Source organism: Python bivittatus, unplaced genomic scaffold, assembly GCF_059951505.1.
Source record: "Python bivittatus isolate LINGU-HERP-01145 unplaced genomic scaffold, Pbiv_v1 ctg000570_np1212, whole genome shotgun sequence".
NCBI lineage: Eukaryota > Metazoa > Chordata > Lepidosauria > Squamata > Pythonidae > Python > Python bivittatus.
Genome location: NW_028277097.1, coordinates 2,711,395 through 2,733,285, shown reverse-complemented (window position 1 = coordinate 2,733,285; position 21,891 = coordinate 2,711,395). Strand labels below are relative to the sequence as shown.

At 37.2% G+C, this 21,891-nt stretch overlaps 1 protein-coding gene across 1 annotated transcript in view; it reads right to left on the bottom strand.

Annotated features, from left to right (window-relative positions):
• DHX29 (DExH-box helicase 29) overlaps positions 1-21,891 on the bottom strand; it is a 38,096-nt gene that overhangs the window by 15,626 nt on the left and 579 nt on the right. Inside the window, exons 2-17 of the mRNA XM_088152694.1 lie at positions 19,735-19,802; positions 19,345-19,458; positions 17,856-17,985; positions 16,043-16,182; positions 15,368-15,490; positions 14,085-14,211; positions 13,305-13,466; positions 12,045-12,210; positions 11,001-11,124; positions 9,279-9,881; positions 8,418-8,561; positions 8,160-8,336; positions 4,848-4,988; positions 2,456-2,600; positions 2,125-2,245; positions 1,436-1,520 (exon numbers count right to left, since the gene is read on the bottom strand). Coding sequence (XP_088008820.1) covers positions 1,436-1,520; positions 2,125-2,245; positions 2,456-2,600; positions 4,848-4,988; positions 8,160-8,336; positions 8,418-8,561; positions 9,279-9,881; positions 11,001-11,124; positions 12,045-12,210; positions 13,305-13,466; positions 14,085-14,211; positions 15,368-15,490; positions 16,043-16,182; positions 17,856-17,985; positions 19,345-19,458; positions 19,735-19,802 — 2,570 coding nt within the window. The remainder of the gene's footprint in view (positions 1-1,435; positions 1,521-2,124; positions 2,246-2,455; positions 2,601-4,847; positions 4,989-8,159; positions 8,337-8,417; positions 8,562-9,278; positions 9,882-11,000; positions 11,125-12,044; positions 12,211-13,304; positions 13,467-14,084; positions 14,212-15,367; positions 15,491-16,042; positions 16,183-17,855; positions 17,986-19,344; positions 19,459-19,734; positions 19,803-21,891) is intronic.

The following is a 21,891-nucleotide window of genomic DNA, read 5'->3' as shown; positions in this document are numbered from 1 at the left end:
TAGAAAGAGAAACCTAACTTGGAATGAGTAGTATGTTTGTTCAGAATTCCAAGTTCTTCCACCATTTATGTAGGGGAGGAGCAATTTCCATTTAGTCCCATCATACTTGGAGTTTTGCAACATTCCCAAAGAACATATTTTAGGGAATGTAGAGTGATGCATGAAAAGGGGAAAAAAAAAGAAAAGGTCTGTTTTATGAACATGAGCAAAAATTAGGATCCAAAACAACTGATTCTAATTATGCTGACAATATATTTGTAACATTTACTCTTTTATTAATAAAATAAAGTGAGCCTTGTTATGGTAATCCATGCCCCAGAAACAGGGATTACAGAATGTATGGTACATTGGCTGTACTTGCAAAGAATCCCAGTATTTCACTTAACATAAAATACTGCAGCCAGAATCCTAACTTGGATTGAGTGTTATAAGCATACTGTGCCAATTTTATATGATCGTCACTGACTTCTCAGAAACCTTTGTTTCTGATTCCAGTTCAACCTATAAAAACCCTTCATAGATTAAAACTACAGTACCAAAGATAATGCCTCTTCCTGTATGTTCTCACTCTTGAGATCACCTTCAGAAACTTTGCTCTGGACACCTTCTCATGCTAAAGTATTTTTAGAAGTACACCAGAGATTGACTTACACTCTTTCCAGCATCAGGTAAGACATTTTTATTAATGTGTTAATTAAATTTTAACATGCTGCTACTTAAGTTAATTTTTATTCATGCTCCTGATTTCATAATTTATTGTTTTAATTTAATACATTTTAATTATTTTGCTTTACTGCATAAATAAAATAATGTAAATATTAATTAAGCAGCTGCCCTGGTTAAAATCTGGATTTGAAGGGTGGTGTACTATTTTAATAGTAAAAATAAGCTGAGCTAAGCAGTGCCACCTACTCCACTCAAACCAGCAAAAATGCTCCTAATTATTTTATACAGTTAGTATTAACTATTATAAGCAGTATGTTCATAACAAACTCTGTGTTAATACAGTATTGAGTTATCTGAACAGAAGTGGGCAACTTGTGGTCCTCCTGATGTTGACGGAACAAACTCCTTTTATCTTACCTAGTCATTGTCCCTTCTGGCTGATACTAATGAGCGTAGGAATAGAAGACTAATGTAATTCTGAAGGGTAGTTTGCTTACTCTTGGTCCAGAGATAGATGCCAGGCTTAAGTAAACATTCAGAAGAATGTAGATTGATTTAGGGACACTTGACAAGAACTAGTTTTCCAAGATTGCAACATTTAACATAAGGTCACATTAGAAACATTTGAGATACGTTCAGTTTTGTCCCATTAATCACTTGCTTTAAAGTACATGAAAACCACCATGCATGACACAAAAGGCTGAAAGAAAGATCAACTTGAGATGCAGGGTGTGACATCAGTTTGTGTATATTAATATCTTAAGCATACCTTTCTAACACCAAAAGGAGGCAATGTAAATGCAGCTGCTTGCTCTTGAGTGGACAGAACAGAATGCAATGCTATTAACTGGTGCCTGAAAAAACAAAATATAATGCAAAAAAATTGTACTGTTTTGACTTATACTAAAGGCATAATCTAAGCAGACAATATGCATATTTGGATTTATAACTTGATTAATCATTAGGACTTGATACATTAAATTAATACAATTTACTACAAAAATGCAGCTTATACTATATTGAAATGTTTAACATTGCCAATGAAAATCTGTCCTTTAATAGCTTTTTAAAATTCAAGAAAAGTCTGTACATATGTGACATACTTTTATATTTATATTTCTTGTTAGTTATATATTATTTCTGTATGAACTCATATATCTATTACTTGAGAACATTTTCAGAAAACTCTTCTGAACATTTTTACAAGTAGATAGTTTAGTTGTATATAATTTATTTTACACCCAGAAGCAGACATTTCTACTATGATAAAAACTGTTTTTGGTGTTTATATAGGTAATATGCAAATAAGAAAAAAAACAATTTGCATATTAAGCTAAAATTCATATTTTCAGCTAGCAATCCTGTTTACCTTTTCATAATTTAACCTATACAACAATATACATTTTAATTAGATTCTATTAAAATTTAAAAAATATTAGTTTTCCATGATTTATTTACCTCTGTCTTAGATCAAATCTTCTGTCAGTCAAAATGAGATCATATAACTGCTGGATATGTGCAAGGCCTGGCAGGAAAATCAAGACAGCTCCTTCCACATTTTTGAATTGGGGAGTTCTGTCTGTAAGGGGAAAGACAGAATTTAATAAAAAGTACACACACACACACACTGATATACCCCTATATTAATTTAACCAGAAATAATTCCCAATGTGTTTACATGATTTAGCAAGTATGTTTGGATTGTAGCCTTATGGTTAAAAAAAAAAAAAGACTAGCAGTTAGAAATCCATTTTAAATTTGTTTTTTATGCAATTGTTCAAAACCTTACCTAAAAATGCAAGTAACTCCAGGATGAGATCGAAGTTGATCTTATAGGGATTCATATAGAATATGGCTTCCTGAGTTCGACTGCTATATTTTTGAAAATATGGTCCTAGCTCAGTACCAGATGCAGCCTGAACTGGAATATTTTCCTAAACATAACAGAAAGAAATTTGGAACATAAATTCTAGAAAAAAATAATGTAACAAAATAGCTCATCTATTGCTGTAAATAAAAAGTACTATACGCAGTTAGCAGCCTAACTGCAACATAAAGAGAAAATGCAGAAGATTGAATACAAATTTAGGTTCATGCAACAGAGCTAGAAAAAATGGTATTTGCTGTCCTTTTGTCTGTCACTCTGAAATGCTACACCAGATATGAGCAACAAAAGAACAGCCCATGCCCCCAAAGATATTTTTGCTAGACTGCCCAAGATTATACACAAAAACGTGGCAGCAAATTGCTTCTTTCCCTATATTTTTTAAATACAGTGGGGCAAAAAAGTATTTAGTCAGCCACCAATTGTGCAAGTTCTCCCACTTAAAAAGATGAGAGAGGCCTGTAATTTTCATCATAGGTATACCTCAACTATGAGACAAAATGGGGAAAAAAATCCAGAAAATCACATTGTCTGATTTTTAAAGAATTTATTTGCAAATCATGGTGGAAAATAAGTATTTGGTTACCTACAAACAAGCAAGATGTCTGGCTGTCACAGACCTGTAACTACTTCTTTAAGAGGCTCCTCTGTCCTCCACTCGTTACCTGTAGTAATGGCACCTGTTTGACCTTGTTATCAGTATAAAAGACACCTGTCCACAACCTCAAACAGTCACATTCCAAACTCCACTATGGCCAAGACCAAAGAGCTGTTGAAGGACACCAGAAACAAAATTGTAGACCTGCACCAGGCTGGGAAGATTGAATCTGCAATAGGTAAGCAGCTTGGTGTGAAGAAATCAACTGTGGGAGCAATAATTAGAAAATGGAAGACATACAAGACCACTGATAATCTCCCTCGATCTGGGGCTCCATGCAAGATCTCACCCTGTAGGGTCAAAATGATCACAAGAACGGTGAACAAAAATCCCAGAACCACATGGGGGGACCTAGTGAATGACCTGCAGAGAGCTGGGACCAAAGTAACAAAGGCTACCATCAGTAACACACTATGCTGCCAGGGACTCAAATCCTGCAGTGCCAGATGTGTCCCCCTGCTTAAGCCAGTACATGTCTGGGCCCGTCTGAAGTTTGCTAGAGAGCATTTGGATGATCCAGAAGAGGATTGGGAGAATGTCATATGGTCAGATGAAACCAAAGTAGAATGTTTTGGTCTAAACTCAACTCGTCGTGTTTGGAGGAGAGAGAATGCTGAGTTGGATCCAAAGAACACCATACCTACTGTGAAGCATGGGGGTGGAAACATCATGCTTTGGGGCTGTTTTTCTGCAAAGGGACCAGGACGACTGATCCGTGTAAAGGAAAGAATGAATGGGGCCATGTATCATGAGATTTTGAGTGAACACCTCCTTCCATCAGCAAGGGCACTGAAGATGAAATGTGGCTGGGTCTTTCAGCATGACAATGATCCCAAACACACCGCCCGGGCAACGAAGGAGTGGCTTCGTAAGAAGCATTTCAAGGTCCTGGAGTGGCCTAGCCAGTCTCCAGATCGTAACCCCATGGAAAACCTTTGGAGGGAGTTGAAAGTCCATGTTGCCCAGCGACAGCCCCAAAACATCACTGCTCTAGAGGAGATCTGCATGGAGGAATGGGCCAAAATACCAGCAACAGTGTGTGAAAACCTTGTGAAGACTTACAGAAAATGTTTGACCTGTCATTGCCAACAAAGGATATATAACAAAGTATTGAGATGAACTTTTGATATTGACCAAATACTTATTTTCTACCATGATTTGCAAATAAATTCTTTAAAAATCAGACAATGTGATTTTCTGGATTTTTCCCCCCATTTTGTCTCTCATAGTTGAGGTATACCTATGATGAAAATTACAGGCCTCTCTCATCTTTTTAAGTGGGAGAACTTGCACAATTGGTGGCTGACTAAATACTTTTTTGCCCCACTGTAAATAAATGTAATAAATCTCTTCCCCATCCCCAGAAATAATACAAAGAAACAAAACAGGCCAAGATTTCATGACTGCCTCTTCTTATGATATCACAATATCACCACCCTTCTTCCAGCAATCCTCAGATAATTTCTAAAGTTGCCCTTCCCTTTACTGAAGGCTGGCAACCTTTGTTAAATAAAGTGGGCCATGGTGTAAAAGAATGAAGAATCCCAAAATCAGAAGGGGAGGAGACATCTTCCTTGAGCAGAACTGGTAAATAGTTCTGTAAAAGACTTCTGTTCTTCTGTGTAAATAAAATCTCACCCGATATTTTATTATTCCTCCTCCTTTGTTAGTAACATTTACAGTTATTTCCTCCTCTTCTTCCAAAAATTTCTGACAATATTCAGAATCTTTCTCCAGAACAAAGCCAGTTTCCTCTATTACATCTTCAGCATGAAAAACCTGGAATTTTGTAAAATGAAATAGCTTAATTTTAGATCTATTTATTTCAAAACCACATTGAGAGCAACTTCCCATTATTAGGACAGAAAGGTAGATCAATCTTTTGACTCAGATAAATATCTCAAAATTCAGCTGAAAAATTGGTTAGGCACCAAAGGTAATGCTTGGCAATCCTGGTCTGTCTTTTAAACATGGGTAACACATGACCTTGCATGTTGCTACCTGAACCACAACTGATAAAAAAGATTTGGGTAACCAGATCATTTAGAAATAATTATATTAAATAAGGTAATATGTCATATGCAATTTGTCTACTGTCAAATATCTAGAGTAATTGTGTTGTTGCCCAATTTACTGCATTCACAATACCATACTGTACTCACTCTCTTACAATCTTGAATAGCCTATGGAAGATTCTAGTTGAGTCAAATTATACTTTTTTCTTTCAGTTACTGTACTGCCCATGTTTTTGTCGCAGATATAACTTCATTAAAGAAATGCCTTCTTCTATGCCCCCTTTACAAGTTCAGCTCTCCTAAAGTTCTATCAAGAATGTTTAAGTATTGGGAAACTCAGTCTAGAGTTTTTATGGCTACAGTATTCTGACTGTACACATCTTGCTGACGTCCTTCATATTTGTTCTTTTTTTAAGTTTATGCATATCAGAAAACCTTTAGCTTTGCATGATTTACTTTTTAATAGTAAGGTTATATTCAATTTTATTTTACTATATGACATTGACTTACAATTATTCACTGGTTTTAGACTAGATAAGCAGAGAATACAATATTAGAAAAAGCAAAATACTAGAAACAATGCAGCTGCTGTTGCAATATTAGAAAGTAATTTATTAAGTGTAGTGGTCCCATCTCATAGAAAGGCAATGTCAAGATCATATTATACTAGCACAATTTTTTTCTACTCTTCGATTCTTTCAAAGGCTATACAGAAAAGCTCGCTCTATCTATCCATCCATCCATCCATCCATCCATCCATCCATCCATCCATCCATCCATCTCACACAAGGTGACTCTGGGTGGCGTACAACAATTAAAAAATAAATACATAAAAACAATTACACATAAAAAAACTGTAAAAACACACAAAACAGGAGGGGATAAAATTAATAAGGGAGCCATCATAAAATCTCCCTGGTCCCCAGACCTGATCACATAATCAGGTCTTGAGGGACTTATGGAATGTTAAGAGGGATGGAGCTAATCTCACTTCTGAGGGGAGAAGATTCCACAAGGTGGGCGCCATGGCAGAGAAGGCCCGCCTCCTGGGAACCGCCAAGTGTAATTCTCTAGCAGACGGGATCTGCAGCATGCCTTCTCTGCCAGATCTGATGAGATGGGCAGATGTAATCGGGGAGAGGTGGTCCCCTCAGGTAAATTGGCCCCATACCACGAAGGGCTTTAAAGGTCAAAACCAGCACCATGAATTGGACCCGGAAGCAAACTGGCAACCAGTGCAGCTCGTGAAGCAGAGGTGTAACGTGTACCGCCCTAGGGGCACACGTAACTGCCCGCGCCGCTGCATTTTGCACCAGTTGAAGCTTCCGGATACTCTTCAAGGGCAGCCCCATGTAGAACACATTACAGAAATCGAAATGGGAGGTGACCAGGGCATGAGTGACAGTGATTAGGTCCCTCTGATCTAGGAATGGGCGCAACTGGCTCACAACACGAAGCTGTGCAAAGGCCCTTCTAGCCATGACTGCCACCTGCTCTTTGAGCAGGAGTCATGAGTCCAGGACCCCCAGATTGCGCACAGGGTCTGTCTGGGGCAATGCAACCCCATTCAGTGCCAAAGATGGCATAACTCTAGCACCAGAAGGCCCCAGAACCCACAGCCTTTCAGTCTTCCCAAGGCTGTTGGCAAGGCTGGCAAGGTTGGCAAGGCTGTTGGCAAGGCCTGTTGTTCCCCATCCAGACCCTCACAGCCTCCAGGCACTGGGATAAGACATTCACAGCATCGCTTAATTTGTCAGGGGCAGAGATGTATAATTGGGTAGCATCAGCATACTGATGATACCTCACCCCATGGCAACAGATGAGCTCACCCAGCGGCCTCATGTAGATGTTAAATAGGAGGGGGGAGAGCACCGAACCCTGTGGCACCCCACATAACAGGGGCCAAGGGCGGGACCTCTCCTCCCCAACCACCACTGACTGGAATTGGCCCTGGAGGAAGGAGGTGAACCAGCACAACACAGTGCCGCCCACCCCCAATCCTCTGAGCTGATCCAGAAGGATACCACGGTCAATGGTATGGCTGTGAGAGCTGGACCACAAAGAAGGCTGAGCGCCAAAGAATTGATGCCTTTGAACTGTGGTGCTGGAGAAGACTCTTAAGAGTCCCCTGCACTGCTAGGAGGTCAAACCAGTCAATCTTAAAGGAAATCAACCCTGATTGCTCATTGGAAGGATTGATAATTAAGCTCAAGCTCAGATACTTTGGTCACGTAAAGCGAAGAGAGGACTCTTTGGAAAAGACCCTGATGCTGGGAAAGATTGAAGGCAAAGGGAGAAGAGGACGGCAGAGGATGAGATGGTTAGATAGCATCACTGAAGCAATGAGCATGAAACTGAGCAAACTCAAGAAGGCAGTGAAGGACAGGAAGGCCTGGCGCAATATGGTTCATGGGGTCACGAAGAGTTGGACACGACTTGACAACTGAACAACAGCAACATGGATATGAACAAATGGATCACTGAACAAATCAACCCACTCAAGGCACAAATGACCAGGCTAAAATTATCATTCTGTGGACATATTATGGAAGACCTAGCCCTCTAGAGAAGGCTCTGATGCTGGGAAACGTGGAGGGGAAAAGGAGACCCCTGCAAGGTCGATGGACTCAAGTTACAGTGGCAATGGGTGCACCACTGGAAGATCTGAAGGACCAGGTTAGGGACAGATCATCATGGAGAAAATCTACGTATTTGCTAAGAGTCAACACTGACTTGATGGCACATAATCAATCAATCAATCAATCAATGGATATGAAGCCATTTAAACATCAGAAGTAATTTTGTGGCAGCCCATTATGAGTTTTTAATACTACAGAGCACAGATTCAGAGATTAACAGCTTATAGTATTTTCAAAGGAAAAGATATGACATTAAATCAAGTGGTGGTGTTATATGGATACAATTATGTACTTACCTCTACAGGATAACTCCTTCCTGAAATTCTTAGTATGGGACAGTGAGTGAAATAGCTGGAGAATTTTTCACTATCAACTGTGGCACTCATCAAAATGAGATGGAGATCTGAACGCTTGTGCAAGATTTCCCTCAAGATAATTAGCAAGAAATCTGACTGAACACTTCTTTCATGAACCTTTGAGAAAAGGATATAGAGGAGTTAATATGGATGAATAACTATGTTGCTTTTTTCAGATAATAAAAAAGTGTTGCTAACCTCATCTACAATAACATGAGACACTTTAGAAAGAAGAACATCTTCTTGCAATTTCCGAAGAAGAACTCCAGTTGTACAGTAAAGCAGTCTGGTGTTCTCTCCTGTTCGCGATTCCATACGGATTTGATAGCCACACAAGGAATTCTTAGAGAAGAAAATAAAAGGTTTGTCTAAAATAAACTTATTACTAATAGATCTTTGAATTATAATTAAAATAGATTACTTCGTCCCTATATTAATTCTCATACATTTTTTCCTGTTTAAAAGAAAATTGGTTCCACAGCAGGTACAGATGATTTTAAAGCAGGGCCCAAATTTTTAGTCTATCCCAGCAGGAAGAGATGCCAGCTAGTCTCTTCTGTTTGTAGTTTTTTTTTAAAGGATATGTAATACTTTCTATACAAGATTAACTCTTTGATTTAATATTTATTAAAAGTATAATAAATATTTCAAAAAGTGTGACATGGAAAGATGAGCACGCTTCCTCAGAAGAGGAATTTATTTTATAAGCTGACTGTAAAGGTTCAGTACACCCTTAAGGTGTAGCCTCAGTCTGCATCTGGACCTTCTACCTACAGAGCTTCAAATGCAGCACTATTCTGTTCTTCAATTTGCTAGATAATGCCTCTGCGCCACCATTATTGATGAACAACTAATTCCAATTCCATAAGGAATTAAAATTACTACTGAATGGTAGTCTACCATTTTTTTCCCCATGATCTCAACACTCTTATGTGAAATTCCTGTAAGTCACAAATGAAAATTGGTTCCATGATAAGCTGATCTTTTAGGAGCACATTAGCTGTCCTATTACATTCTCTGATAAGCAGTCTTCAGAACATGACTCCAAGAACATCTTACTCTTCCACCAGGTCCACTTTCACAGCCCAGTTCTTCACATACTCTAGTTGCCAAGCTCACTGCTGAGATCCTCCGTGGTTGGGTGCAAACAATATTGCATTTATTCAAATTTCGTTCATTATGCAGCAAATCTTCTAACAAGAAATGTGGAACTTGAGTGCTTTTGCCACTACCTGTTTCCCCAGCCACAACCACAACTCGATGTTTTTTCAAAGTTTCTATAAGGGTATGTTTATATTTAAACACTGGTAGTTGCTCTCTCTCCTTTAAAAGTCTTTGGTATCTGGAAGAACTCTGTTGTTTTTTAAAGAGAGCCCTCACAGGTTCTAAGTCATCTGTAAATGAGGTCTCAAGAGAGAGCCCATTAAAGTCCTCTTCAGAAATTAAGTTCTCCCAAGAGTCTTCTGCATCTTCTGAAAGTTTGGGCTTGCCTTCAGATTGCTGTTGTGGCTGTTGCTGCTTCAGCTTGTTCAGTAGTTTGGCAATGAACTGGTCACGAGGCTTGTTGATTTCCACCTTGTTTTCTTCTTCTTTTTTCTTTTCAGTATCACTCCATTCTAACCAAACATCTCTGTATGTAGGAGGAAGTAACTGATGCACTGACTGAAGAGGAGACACAAAAAGGCATATTTTAAAGTAAAGTATGCTTTGTAATGGATTACATATTATAATATTTAATTAATGAGAAATAAGTTGCATTATATTCAATAAAACTGATCTCAGGTAAATATGTATAGGACTGTTGTCCTTATCACTGATGGCTCAAAAGAGAAGCTGTTTCTCAACAACCTATTTTAGGTGGCTCCCAAAATTAATATGACTTCTTCTTGCATTCCCAAAAGGTTCTCCATATAATAATTTTGACACATCCCAAATAATTTTTGTTTTATTTTTAACAGAAACCCCTGAAAACTCTTCAAAAATAGTTTTGAATCACGTGTGCAGTGAAACCTTGATTTAACACAAGGGGAGGCGTCTACTACAGTCAGATCTACACCCTCACTAATAACCTTCCAGAAATTATTTTCATTTTATTCTATGGTTTTTAGCATGTGTGTATGTTTTTTACAGATATAAATTGCCAGGAATCAGTGAAAGTTGCACAGCAGCATAAAAATCCAATATTTGTTTATTCATTCATTCAATTTATATAGCCGCCCATCTCAGACGAGTGACTCAGACCGTAATGACATAATGTATTTGAACAGTGGATTCTACCTCAGTAATTTTGAAAACAGAGCACCTGGGCTATTCAATATTCTTTTTACCTGGGGGTTGCAACTGCGTAAGAGCTTGTACTATAGAATGGCTTCTCGAAGTTACTGTATAGATGTCTTGATAGCTTAAAAAGAAAAATGCTTCTTAGTGCTATCATGCCAAGCTCTCTAACAATTTCAGTTGGACTTACCCACGTTTTTCTGTATCTGAATGATACTTATTATTTTTGAAAATTCTTAATTCACAGTTGCTTCAGGTACTGCCTGGACTCTAATGTGTGGAAAAGGCAGCCTGATTAAAAAATGGAATAAAATAAACAAGAAATGCTGTCAATAAGAAACTCTGTAAAGCAAAGAAAGAAGTCAGTCAAATCCATTACACTGCAAAGCTCTAAGGGTCACCATCTTCTGCTATAGTCACCAAATATTGAATGTGCATATATGCCACCACTCCTTTTCAGTAAATAATTTTTAAATTCTTTTATTGGGAATTATAAAATCTCACCTGCCCTTTTGTCAGATGATACAGAGCTAATGTAGCAGCCAGATGTTGAGCCTGCATGCTATCTTCTGTAAGGATTGTGGGACACACCACCATTGTATCATCAGCTGACTTGATAACTCTTACCCTTAAAAATAGTTAAATCAAGCTTAATAAAAATAGTGTATTAAATGACAACTATTTTGAACGGCAAATCGTCTGGCATCTATTTTATAAAGCATTCACAAAAATTCTAAATAGCATGAGCTATGCAGCCAAATATAAGCTAAGCCACAGATCAGTTCATGAAATGACAATAATGCATATATTTTGTATAGCTAATTTTAATGCATAAGTAAACTTTTATCTTACAGCTGAAACAATATAAGCTGCCCAGAGTCATCATGAGTCGAGTAGTCCATAAACTGCATAAATAAATAAAATTTATAACTAATTTGTTATCAATGTCAGCTTTATAAACATAGAGTTCCAGCAAATTTGATATAAATTGGAAATAACAATTTTTCAGCTGCATTATGTATATTAACAAAGGCAATTTAGAAGGCAAAAATGGTCGTTCTTTAGGCCATAAATAGAGAAATTGCTGTCTAACTATTCTTCTAGGTGACTTTGGGCCAGTCATTCTCTCTCAGCCCAATCCGCCTCACAGGATTGTGGGGAAAACAGGAGGCAGAAACTTTATCTATGCCACCTTGAGTTGTACTAAATCAAGGTAAGGATATAAATCAAATAAATCAATATCCCATTGATTCAGCTTTTGCAGAGGGACATATGTGAGAACTTAGTTTCAGATTGGCTTCATAATAGCCACAGGCATGGAGTTTTGCCTTTGCCTGTAAAACTCAAAAACCTGCAACTGTTTAATTCAAATGATTATTGTACAAATGAATTAGACCTGAATAGCACAATCATGCCTGAGGGTAAATAATTTAATCTACATTTCAAGCTGTATGTACTCATCTGTTAAAATAACTTTTCAAAAATGTAAAAGGAATTGAAGCTATTAAGCATAATCAAGTGAAAAATGTGCTTCACAGGTATACCTACCTACATTTCCAGTATCTTCCTGCTGGAACTTTTTCAAAAGAAGGATTTGGCGACTTAGGATAATGTTTTCTGCACCAGTCAATCAAGAACTGTTTAGGAGATTTCCCAGTCCAGCTTCGAGCTGTATAATCAAAATTCCTCACATCCTGAGGATCTTTCTTTTTCACTAATATCAGCAACAGAAAACAAAAGTTATTTGTACATAGAACACAGGGACTATTACCAGACTTGGATGAACTAACTTTAAATCAATGTTTCCATATAAACAGTGTTTAATATAAGCTCCTAAAAGCAGGCACAATTAATCCATATGCACAACTAGATTCCAAGTAATTCTAGTATTGAACCTAAATTCTAGTGCTGAACTTTCATTACTAGCTCAACTTCATATAGGGTATAAAAAGATTTATTTGGAACTTGCGGGCTTTTTCATAAAATTATGCCCTTATTGGGAGTTCAAGGACATGGTGGTAGTTCAGATTTTGAAGGCCAATAATGTATTTACAGTGCCCATACTTTAACTGTTACAGTATTGCCTCCAGTTACAATTGCATTAAATAATGCCTTTATCAATGATGCTACTTTCTGCAAGAAAGGATGTGCATAATGGAGATAAAATCGGGGTGGCATTTTTAAAAAGCTTGGTTATTCACTTTTTTGGTATGCTTGATTTGTTCAAGTAAGTATTGGCCTGGAAATCTATTCAGATTTATAGGAAAGACTATGTTGGTGGACTGTGTTGCTTGTGCTTCTGTATTAACAGTGCATGATGGCTAGAAATTATCCACACCAGAGAAGAAAGAATGAGAAAAGCTTTTATAGTCCATAAGCTAGTGATAGGTTTTTATTTTTTATAAATCAATATAGAGTCACATCTCTCAAAAATGAAGGATCTGAGAAGCTGATAAAACCTGAATAATAAAATGCAGCTCTAAGTATCAAAGAGGATGGAGGGTTTATTGTGATAGATGAATTTAAAAAATGAAGTGATATTCTGTTCTGAAGAAAGCATTCCTACAGATTCACAACTTACAAGAGCAAACCTTGAATCCTACAGAATCAAAGCTTACAAAAGTAAAGATCAAGTTGAACAACAGATTTTGCAGATGATTTAGACACCTCTTATAAAAGCTATTAATTAAAACTGTATCAGTTTGGGGATTGATCTTTTGGGGATGATCTTCTCTTTATACTTCTATGGCAGGATGTCAGAGAGTTGTCCCAAAATATCTATGAACTTTAGAAACAAATTTTCCATACCTTTTTGTTCTTCTGGAGGAGGACTCTGTAATTTCTCAAGCGTGTTCAAATTCAAGGGACTGCCCATTTCAAGAAACACAGGACTCTTTTTCTTTTCACTTGGTTGGTCTGTAATTTTTATTTCAGGATTGAATATAGGGTGTTCTTCCAATGCTGTCATTTCTGTCACGAAGGAGGAATATAAATAGAATTTATTCAAACATTCAAGGATTCTCAAATACCCTGGCTTAGGAGGGGGGAAAAGAGAAGTTTTTTTAAATGGGTTTGAAAACTTAACTTTTAAAAATATTACTCCTATTTAATCTTTATCATTGTTGACTTCCCCCGTAGCTGAATCAAATACTAGTACTATTCACATGGCAATATTAAAATGCAAATGTTAATGCTAACCTCATAGCATTATATTGGATAATGGAAAAGAAGCATATGTATGCTGCTCCGAATTCAGACAAAGTATTCAAATCGGAACATACCATTTGTGCTCAGGCCACATATAATCAAGCTGTGTTACTTGGCTCTGTACTAGTCTTGCTTGATAAAGCCCACAATGAGTTTATCAGGTTGATGCAATGATAGCAGGCAACAAAAATAAGAAATCTCCCCTGGGCAAATGGATTCCTATAGCTACCCATGATGTACAATTTTTAGCATTAGTTTTCCAATTTTAGAAAAGAAATTAAAGATGGCACCATAGTAGTATTTTACATAACTCTTATCAAAAATGAGAAAGAATGCTTTTTTTTGAGACTGAGGAAATAAATGAACATTGAATGTTCCTACCTTGTTGAATACGCCTTATTTTTTCTTGTGCCATCTTCTGTCCCTGCTTGTTTTTCTCTTGCTTAGAAGAACTTGCTAGTTCTTTCATTTCCACAAGCTTCCCAGCCAAATGTAAATATCTTTCATTCTGTTCCAGAAAAACTAGTTACTCTGTATGAATATGCTAACAATTTAATTTTAGTCACTGGTTTTAAAAAACGCACCAAGTATGTTTGAAGGCATAAATAAATGCCAGCTTAAGCTCCTTAACAATCACTGTGGTCTTCTTCTGATGCCAGCATTAGTATATAGATACACTTCTTGAAATACAGTTGAAAGAGCCACACACATAGTGCCTTCCATGCTACAAAGAATACTCTTAAAGAGGGTATTTGTTCTTCTATAAGAGCGCTCATAAAAATAATGTGAAAAGCTGTGCTATATATACATGCAAAAGGTGTGAAGCTTTGCAAGTAAATCTGTGCTTTTCAAAACACCTTTCAATGCAATGGCAATTCAAAATTAGGAACACACAAATAGCAAAATCACTAGAAGCCACATTTAACTCATGGGCTGGTCTCACACATTGTGCTAAATCCTGGGTTGTTGAATAAGGCACAACATCCTGGATTTGTATGTATGCCATAAGCCATGGCTTATAAACCATAATGCCTAGGTTAACACACCATGTTAAGCCTAGGCCAAACAACCCATATTATGGCTGAGTACCATGTGAACCCTATCATTCTCACACTGAAGAAAGTTTCCCTCAGAATATGTGAATGGTGAGGGTGATCTATTTCAATCTTACAGGTAACATTCCTATTTACAACCTGAATCAAATTCAGGTTTTATTTTTGCACCAAGTTCAAGCAATATTTTCAGAGTTTAGATCCAATCCTGTGAACATTTCCCACTAACTCCACCCATTTGGATGTAATGACAAGAAGCAGTAGTGCAGCTGCGATCAAGTTTTCTTAAAGGGAAGGACTGCTGATGTTCTGTTATTTGCTTTGGCCCACAACAACCATATAGGAACCACAAATTTAAATCCACAGCTTCCTCTGCCTTTACTCAGTAGGAAAACTCTGTTTCTTAAAGTTTCTAACTTACTAATTAGAAAGATAGGCTTGCTTATCTGCCTGCTGCTTCCCAAAACAACAAAAGCTTTTTCACCTGAAGAGGAAAAACTGTGAAGCATCTCTCCTTAGGGAGGCCCTGAGAAGCAGCTCTTAATATAGTAAGTGCATCACAACAATATAGTATAGAGACATAGATCTACATGAAATAGCTCATGAACTTACAGGGTCAAATTTTTCTTCATCTGAATTTTTCAGAGACTCACTTTCTTCCTCAATGTTCTGCTGCTCTGCATAATGCAAGATCCGTTCCTTCAAACTGATATGTTTTTGTTTTCCTGTGGTTACCTTTGGATATTGAAGAAATACAGTGCAGATATATTGTTGTTAATGCATCTTAAAAACAAGTTCAGCAAAGTACTGAAAATGTACCATTAATTAGAACTAAACTGTATGACCCTATTAGGGCTTACTTGGAAGTCACAGTCTGTTTTAACAACCCCTTTTCGCATAATCAAAGCCCAAAAAACATATATATGATGACATCTCATATGATTAATGCAAACCAACCTAAAATCTTCAGATTCACTTGCAATCTGCAGTTAATTTATAGATAGTCCTTCTTTAGCAACTGCCTCATTTAGCTACCATTCACAGTTACAATAATGAAAAGTAACTTTACGACCAACCCTCGCATTTATGACCTTCACAGGTCTGTAAAGCAAAGGAAAGCCAAAGTAAGATCATAAGCACAACTGCAATTTCACTTAGCGACTGCTTCACTTAACTGAGTTGCCAGTCCCAATTGTGGTCAGTAAACGAGGACTACCTGTATAATATGTTAAAGCAATTTTTAAAAAGTTAAACAATGCTATGGTTTCTCCACATCCAGTAAAGTACCTTTTTTTCATCATCATCTTCTTTCTTTTTATTATTTAGCACCTGAGGAGTTTCGCACCTTGGCAAAGGAGAATAAAATTTAGCTCTAGTTTTCTGTTGTTCTTCACCAAATTGCTGACTGAAACCTTCAGGCAATGCATCTTTAAAAAGCAAAAACAGAATTTCAAATATTGAATTTCTACACATATATGGTTGATTGCCTGCACATACATAGTTGATAATCATTTGTAGTTCTAAATCAGAATTATGTTTTAAAATTTTCCTTTTCATTGTATAATTAATTCTATTATCATAATTTCAAAACTAAAGGTTGAATCTGAGGGTTTGTTTCTGGCAGCACAATAGAAGCAGGAGGAGGCAGGCAAATTTCCCTCATCCCTAATATCCCTCTCCCCCAATCCTCAAAAGCTACTTCAGAGAATCTTCCAACCTTCTAGAGAAAATGAGAATATTTGTGGGGAACTACAGTAGGAAAATGAGGCAGAAGCCTCGCTGTGGCAGTAAAAGGTTTCTCACACAATGCTGGATCCCATCATTTGTCCTCATTGCAAGTGCCTGTACTTATGTTCAGGGAAAAAACAAAAGCTTATGAATTTTTCCAAAGCCTTTTTTTCTACAAACAGAAATGCAGAATTGATGGAATTGTTTTTCTCTTTTGAAATGATACATTTAAACCATAAGATGGTTAAGAAAAATGTTAATATATTGTTACACAGCTTTTCATTTCAGAACAATTTTTTTTAAATTATGTAATAGGAATACTAATGTAAGATTATTTATGTATGAGATTATTACAACTGCACAAAGGGCATTATGATTCTCATATACAAGCCAAGAATGTTCTTTTCTCACACAAGAAGGAAGGGCTCAGCCTTTCTTTGCTCATGGCCTTACTTTCTCTTTTTGACTTTTGATCTAGAGCAGTGTTTCTCAACCTTAGCAACTTTAAGATATGTGGACTTCAACTCCCAGAATTCCCTACCCAGCCATGCTGGCTAGGGAATTCTGGGAGTTGAAGTCCACATATCTTAAAGTTGCTAAGGTTGAGAAACACTGATCTAGAGGCTGATGAACCTGTTCGCGTCCTCCACTAGGCCTCATAGCACTAAGAATTACACAGCTATTGGTGGAAGCATCCGTTAATCTATTATCTAAAAATATGCATGGCATATAGCTAAATTCAAAAGTAAAAGTCAAGAAATACTATCTTTCTGCTTCTAATATACCTATAGGATTCTCATTTCCCTTTGGGATTGTCCTTTGCTGGTTCATCTCATTCTGAGAAAACAATTCTATAACTATCCTACATTTTTTCAGCTACTAAAGAAAATAATCACTCAGCTATTTAGACTTTTGAAACTCTCTGCTGGTTTTCCTTCTAATGTGCAGAACATCTAGTTGAGCAAAGTTCTTGGGGACCGCAGGAGCACTTCTACAACTTGGAAGTAGGTTGGCACTGCCTCCTTCTGGGATATTTTTTCAACTTTCCAGTCTCACCTGAATCTCTGAGATTGAACGGTTGTCTCCCATCCAAATACTAATTAGGTCTGATCCTGTTTAGCTTTTTGAAATCCGCCAAATTTGGATAGGTACTGTCATCTGCTTTGATCTGCTTCTACAATTAACCTTAATTTTCAACTCCTAGAACAGTAAAGACTTGGAATGGTCAATGTCAGTTAATACTGATAACCAATATACAAGAGGATTTATTCCCCCTTTCCCTCCTGCAACCCTCAAATCTGATCTGAAGGGAGAGAATATATTATGTCTATACTAGATTTCTCAAAATTCATAAAGTTGCCTTTATCCTTACCATCAGATAGGTTTAAACATAGCCAGTCAAGTGCAGAGTGTAGGTCGCCACCATACAAGATAGTATTAGTCATAGCTTCTTCAATATCTTCAGTCTTGAAAGAAAATCCTTGCAAAGCCATGTATACATCCTATAAAGAAGAACGCATTACAGTATATCACAGAGGAAACCTGCAACTATTCTTCTCTACACATAAAAATTTAAACAAAGATATGTTTCATTCCACTAGAAAACTAGAGCTGTTTCATTGTTATAATGAATAGTAAAATCTGTGTCTACCATATGTATACTAAAGTAGCTTTGAATTAATCCTACATTTTGGAAAACATGATTCTAGGTTTCTAAACAAAGATCTCCAGTATTGTATAGTAGTTGAAATTTTGGACAGGAGAGTCCCCACTTGGTCACGGGGAGTCTCTCTCAACCCAACCTACCACACTGGGAGGTTGCTGTAGAGATAATTTGAGGTAACCCCCATGCCATCTTCAGATTTTAAAAAGAAGGGACATAAATGCAATGCTTAATAAATAAATACATTTCAAGGAGAAAAAAACTAGTACAAAGATGAGGAACTACTGTTGGTCAAATCAGATTTAAAAGTTCAGACTTTCGATCACGAAGCTGTTCTCTCCCTCAAAGAGTAAGCCTGAAGCCTGGGAGTGTTCTTTAATCCTCTGGCATCACCGGATTCCCAGGTGAGTAGCTATGGCAAAAAGCACATGTACACAACTGCCACTACTGCAGCCTCTGCCCAAGTTTACCTCTGAAAAGTATCCAGAAAGTTCAATCAGTACAAAACATAGCAGGAAGGTTGTTAACCAGGGCATAATAAAGGAATCACATTAATAATAATAATAAATTAAATGTATATGCTATCCGACTCCCAGGGATTCTGGGCAGTTTACAGTTGTTAAAAACATTTAAAAACAAATAATACAAAAAAAGTTGGAATATCCCCAGATCTGGGTGGTCTAAATGCCCACAGCCACAGTCGGAGACGGCTTTTCCCCATCCAAACCCACAGAGCTTTCTTACTACTGGAAGTGTCTTCATTTTTAACTTCTATGGGTTAGAGTTACTTTCATGGGTTTTTTTTTTTTATGTTAACTGTCTAAGTATTCATTTGAACAGAAAAACCAAAGAGAAAATGGCGAACGACTAAATAAAATTAACCACAAATAAGAGAAAACCAATAAAGAACACGATAGATTGAAAAGTAGGAAAGTGGATTATAATGTTGCTAGAACCTGAAATATAGTACAGTATACCATGAGTACTGAAAGAAAACATAAATTAATCATCTTTGCCTTCTTTATGTCAGATTAATAAATGACATAGGAACAAGAGACCACAAACCATTAACAGATGATAATATAGAAGCCTTTATCTTCTTTATCCAATGGAGGATATATATAATTGACCTCACTAAAGCGTCTAAATACTGGAAATATGTTCAGTATTAATGAACTGAAAGAGTCTCAAATTTTACCTGTAATTTTTTAGCAGTTAGTCTTCTAGAAATCATTCCTTTTTCACCAGTTTGTTTCTTATGGTCATTGATTATGGCAATAATTCTTTTTTCCAAATTACTATTAATTATGACCTGAAAAGACAAAACTTAGTTACAGCCTACACCTTTGAAAATTGTTCAACAAAGCACATTCACAGCTAAAGATTCAGACCAATGATATGCACTTGAATACTTTCTCCATATATTTGTGTGAAAAGGTTACTGAAGTGTGTGTGTGTATAAAATGCACACTTATACACATAATTACATGGATCACATAATTTCATTTTAGATTACAGTTTCAGCCTGTTCTGTATATGGCTGCTTCCTCCTTGAATAATGTTTTTTCCATCTAATAAATCATCTCACCTTAAGAATAGACTCATCTGTATTTGCACTGGAGTCAACTGCAGAACCAAAGCTGTACGTTTTTGGACCTGTATAGTTAAGCAAACAATTATTTGACAAAGATAACATAAGAGTACACAAAATTAGATCAAAGGCCTACCTAGTACAGCATTCTGCTCTCCTAGGGGCTAACCAAAAGTGCATAGGACACTTACAAGCAGGACATAAAAGTGCTAACAGCCATTCCTGGACCACAGATAGTGAGACCCATAACGCCTCAGATATCAGAATTTAATAACTGTGACTAGTACCAATTGATAGTATTACCCTAATCATCTTTTAAAAATATCCAAGTTAATGTCCATCGTACCTTACTGTAGCAAGCTGTGTAGTCTACATAATATTCCTGTTATCTCCTTTAATTTCCCACCATCCACCTTCACTGAATTGTATTCTACTCCTATCAGCGTTCTCACACCATATATAATTTTATATACCTCTATCATGTCTCCCATTGCACATTTTCTATTAAAAGCAGTTTAACTTGAAGTTTACTTAAGAGAATTTTTCTATGCAGGTGGATAGAAAATACTACCGATGTCAAACAGCAGATTCAAGAGATGTGTTATTTGTTGACTTTTATATTGTAAATGAAAAGATGGAGCTGTATGTTTTTATTGCAACTAATTCTGGATTACTGCTACTGGGTTGGGGTCACAAAGAGTCGGACATGACTTAACGACTGAACACAACAGCTACTAGGTTAGGTTGTGGATAAAACAAACTTGTGGATAAAGCAGGTGGAAAAGTCTTTAACTTCTCAGTAACACATTTTGAGTTTTATATTCATCTGAGACAACAAAGAGTCCAGAACTCAAAGCACTCATTTGTAGTTTATACAAAAAGATCCAAATATAGTTTTTATATTTATATAAAATAGTTTTATAATTTGAAATCTTTCTGCTAGATTTATGTTAGCAATGAGACTGTGGTTTTGTACGAATGCCTTCAGAGACTAATGGTCAGAAAAAAGCATATGGTTAATGTCTTCACAGGGCCAAGCCTGGTGAGAGATCTCCAGGGGATACCAGGACTAGACTTACGTTACAGGCATTCCCAGATTTGGCTTATGGTCACCCTCTCACACACTCACAGCCTGTTGAGGCATGCGGATCTTGTAAGCCCTCCACCCCCCTTGCTTTCTACCTGGGTTTTCCAGATAAGGGCAGCTGCAGCAGAGAAGACACACAGCCCTGGCAATAGCTGGGAAATAATTAGGGACACACACAAATCACTTCCAATCAAACACTGAGGCACAACAGGTCCTTTGAAATACAGAGATCCAGTGAATTTAAAGTAACAGTAAAATTTTACTGGTTACAATGTACATTTGCTCTTTCTCACATGTACACACACACTCATCCACACTTACCCACGTCCTTCTCAACTAGGCTGCCAGGCACTAGTTAGAGGGACAGAAGCCACCAAGTCTGGGTCCAAAGATGACTCAAAGAGTGGTCAGGCTCCAGGACACCTTTTATCTCTGAAAGTCCTTGCTTTGTTGATTCACAAGACTGGCAGCTACTTTTGCCTTGTTAATTTACAAATCTGGTAACTGTTGATGGGACTGGAGGGGTTTCCATGTGCTTAGGCCCAACTTCCTTTGTCTGGTTCAGGTGACATTTTTTCCTTTGTTTCCTTAACTTGTTTCCTTCTTATTAACCTCCCCAAAAGGATTTTAGACAAGAATCCTGGCTTTTGTCCTCTCTGCTTATATGCCTACTTCATCTTTAGATATGGCAGCTTTAGTCTAGTCAGCTCCAGCCTTTTACTTGGAAGTAAAAAAAATAAAAAAAATAAAAAACACCTCTCAGAAGACAGTAACCAAACCACTTCTACGGCTGGCTAAAAACCCACACATGCCTGAAATCACGAGGAACCCAGCTCCACTTGAAAGAGGCTGACAGTACTTATTCATACCTACAACAGAAAGGGCTCTACTTTCTATACTTAGGATAGAAAGCTTCTTAAAATACGACGGGGCTCCCATAAGGAAAGCTTAAACAGAAAAGGGCTTTCCGCCATGCCCCAAACCCTGCCTTAGTGAACCCGGAGCGCAGCGGGGAGAAATTCACCGCCGGCTCCTAGTTCAACACTGTGCGACGGCACAGGAAGCCC